Consider the following 3,870-nt stretch of genomic DNA (forward strand, 5'->3'; position numbering starts at 1 on the left):
CTGGAAAAAAAAGAAAATTTTTTTAATTAGTAGGAAAACTAAAAATAAATTAATGATGATAATGATAATGATGATGATGATGATAATGATAATGATGATGATGATGATGATGATAAAAACGTAAGATTTTCATTGAACACGTTGAGAGATAAATTTTTAAATAAATTATATGACAAAACATTATAAGAAGAATTTATGCAAGTTTCGGTTAATAAAAAAGTGATGATGATGATGATGATGATAATGATGATGATGATGAGGAGTCAAAAATTTTACAAATATCAAATGAAAACGAATTTATATACAAATAAATTTTTTTTTTTCCTCATAAACAAACATTTGAAAAAATTTCAACAAAATCTACTCGAAAGAATGAAATAAAAAAAAAAATACATATAAAGAATAAATTGTCCCGCTTTTTAAAAATAATAATAATAATAAGAAGAAGAAGGCTGACAAAATATGAATGACGGTTTTTAACAATCAAAGAAATTTTGGACCTCCTGCCTGAAATAATAATAATTGACAAACAATCGTTTACGACAAAAAAAAAAAAAATAAGAAAAGTTCTCCAGAATTTAAAATTTGATATCAGATATATTTATATGTATCAGTTTAAAAACTGGATTTTTGTTTGGAATATCAGTGTCAACGATTTTCACGGTCCTATACTTATGAATAGAATATTTTTTAAATAGACCACCCCTTATTTTTTTTTTTTTAATCTCTCTCTCTTTTTTTTTGCAAAATGCTTTTCAAACCTTCAGCTGGATTTGTTTGTATAAATAAAAACTATATATATATATTTTTTTTTTTGCATTTAACTTTTTCAGGTTCGTCAGCCACCATTTTGAAACCATTGAAAAATACACACAAAAACTAACCTGAGAAAAATAAAAATAAAAAAATTTTAAGGTTTATATTTTTTTTTTTTTTTTATGAAAAATATATTTTTCAAAATGTATAATTTAATTTTTTGATTAAATAAAATGATTATAAAACTGAAAAAACAACAAAAAACAAAATTTAATAAATTTATTGACTACCACGTGGTTGCATAGAGTTCGATCAATTCAAATCATTATTAAATTTAAAAATTGTATATTTTACCTTTTTCCCTTTAATAATATTTATTATATTAATGTAAAAACATAGTTAAGAAATAAACGACCTTGAAATTTTATTTTTTTTTTTATAAATAAAAATTAATAAATAGTTTTGGAAATGTTTTTAAATTTAAAAATAACGGTCATCGATTTCATAACGGTTTAAAAAATTGATCATTTCCGGAACGTAATAATTCATATTCATTATCTCTATGACTTCAAGGTTAACGTTCCTGTCGTTTATGATTTACTTAATTCATCTAAGATTATCGTTTATTTTTTGTTTTTTGTTTTTTTTTTAATTATCGAAATGAGCGTTAAAGAAATTTGTGATGTTCAATATGAATCAACAACGTCTACATTGGATGAAACTGTCGAAAATGTTGTTCAAGTTTTAATAAAAAACGAAGAAGAGGCTAGTTTATTTTTGTTGTTGTTGTTGTTGTTTGTTAAGGAGTAAACAAGTTGTTGTTGTTGTGAGAGTAAACTTTTAGAAAAACGATTGTCAATTTTCTTTATTCTATTTTTTATTTCCTATTATGTTACTTAATGTTTTTATGTTTATCTTTTGACATTTAACCATGACAAACACACACACACACACACACATTCCTAACCTATACCTTGTTGATCTAATTATTAACAAACATAATTCAGTTATCAATATCATTAGTTAATTATTATTTGTACTTACCTCATCATCATCATCATCATCATCATCATCGGTGACAGTATTTGTATTTAACTTGTCTTCTGCTCCTTTTTTTATCCATCCTCTCCCTTGATGATGTAACACCATTCAATACTTTTTCAAAAATTTTGTTTGATGCATGTTCGCTTATGTTTTTCTCTTTCATCGGTTTGAGACTGATCTGGTGTATGTCTTATCTGAAAATTAAACGATTAAGATTAATAAATTGTATTGTTAATAGTAATTAAAATGTGTCAAATTGATAAAATAATTAATCATTATCATGTGGTATTGGTATATGTTTCAGGTAGAAAAACTTGATGAAAAAAATCAATGTCTAATTATTGAAAATGAAAATAAGAAAAAATATTTACAACAATTGGAAATAGAAAAATCACAAATTGATGGTAAAAATACAACAAACACAAACACACAAACATCATTTTATCAAATCATATAAATATTAAATAACAAAATCATTTTGAATCAATTTTAAAGAAACAAATTATGAAAACAAAATTCAATTTTTTTTTTTTTTTACAAAAACAAGTATTATTATTCAAATTATTAAATAAATGATAGTGGTAGTAGTAGTGGTAGTAGTAATACATGCATGATAAAATACAATAATAATAATAATAATACAATTAGAAAATTGGATAATCAATGTTAAAGAATAGAAAATGATTTTTTTTTTTTTTAATTTTATTTATACCTTGAATCATGCCAATACCTCATTAAAATCTTATTAACTTAATATTGTTGTTAATAATAATAATAATAATAATAAATATGTACTCTTGTTAATAATGCATAATGAAAAATTATATAAAAATAATGGGGAAAAAAAATATTTTAAGTATAATGATAAACATAACAAGTTGTTGTTTGTTTGTTTGTTTGTTGTTGTGTGTGTTATGCATAAGACATGTAAAATAAATTTGAAATGTGATGATTTTATTTAGGACAATTGACTGCGATGAAACTTCGTAACGCTGCCTGTCAAAAAGAACACATAAATTTAAGAAATGGAATAACGGTCGTTAAATATCAAATAGAAAAAATAAAAGAAAAAATTGATGAAACAAAAAAGAGAGAAATAAAAGATTTGGAAGAATTTGAAAAAACCGTTGATGAAATAACAGAAAAATTTAAATCGGGATCTCGAATATACGTAATTTAAAAAATAAATGAATTGTTTTGCTCCTCTCTCTCTCTCTCTCTCTCTCTCTCTCTCTAAATAATGATAATGATAATTTTTGTTTTGTTTTTAGAATCGTGAAAAATTAATGGAAAAAATAAAAGAAGAAAATGATAAAAGAGAAGAACTCGTTAAAAAAATAAATGACGTCAAGGAAAATTATTTAAATTATTTAAAAGAAAATGGTTTGAATGAGAAAAAAAATGGCGATGGTGATGATGATGATGATTTGATCGATTGCATAAATTCTAATTCCGAATTATTTTCTATAAGAGAAATGACAAAAACTTTGGATAAAGTCATGTAAAAATAAATAAATTTCTATCTCTCTCTCTCTCTCTCTCTCTAACGTTGTTTCTTATCGTTTAGAAATAGAAAAAATTCAATCTCAATTTTTTTTTATTTCTCTCTCTCTCTCTCTTTTTAGATTCGACATTAAAAATTTAATAATGATAATGACGACGGACACAAAAAATGATGGAATTGAAACGGAGGGAAACGAATAAGACGACCAAGATTTTTTAAATTAATTAAATTAATATTAGTAATAATAATAATAATAACAATAGTAAATTTTTCGTTTGTTTTGTTAAATTTTATTATTATTATCATAAAGTTTTTTTTTTTTCGTTTTGTAAATATGTTTGTGGGAAAATTTAGTAAATGTGTTTTTGCGACAACAACCAACAACCAGGTGCAATACTTTAGTTTTTGTAAGGAAATAAATCGTTTGTTTGTTTGTTTTTGTTTTTTCCCCGGTTTGTTTTTAAATCAAATAATAATAATAAAAATGATTAATATTTTTAATTTTTTTTTTAGAATTTATTATTTTTTTGTACGAATAGAATTCTACTAAAGGTGGAGAAGAAGAA

At 23.0% G+C, this 3,870-nt stretch overlaps 1 protein-coding gene across 1 annotated transcript; it reads left to right on the forward strand.

Annotated features, from left to right (window-relative positions):
• Nucleotides 1–1,416: 1,416 nt before the first annotated feature.
• Nucleotides 1,417–3,504, forward strand: Phum_PHUM255330 (uncharacterized protein; the record flags this gene model as incomplete). Its single annotated transcript, XM_002426426.1, has 5 exons — nt 1,417–1,497; nt 2,105–2,204; nt 2,763–2,971; nt 3,072–3,301; nt 3,426–3,504. 5 exons carry the CDS (start codon nt 1,417–1,419, stop codon nt 3,502–3,504), a joined length of 699 nt encoding a protein of 232 aa, XP_002426471.1.
• Between the last annotated feature and the right edge of the window lie 366 nt (nt 3,505–3,870).

This window comes from Pediculus humanus, genomic scaffold, assembly GCF_000006295.1.
Source record: "Pediculus humanus corporis 1103172107629 genomic scaffold, whole genome shotgun sequence".
Taxonomy (NCBI): Eukaryota; Metazoa; Arthropoda; class Insecta; order Psocodea; family Pediculidae; genus Pediculus; species Pediculus humanus.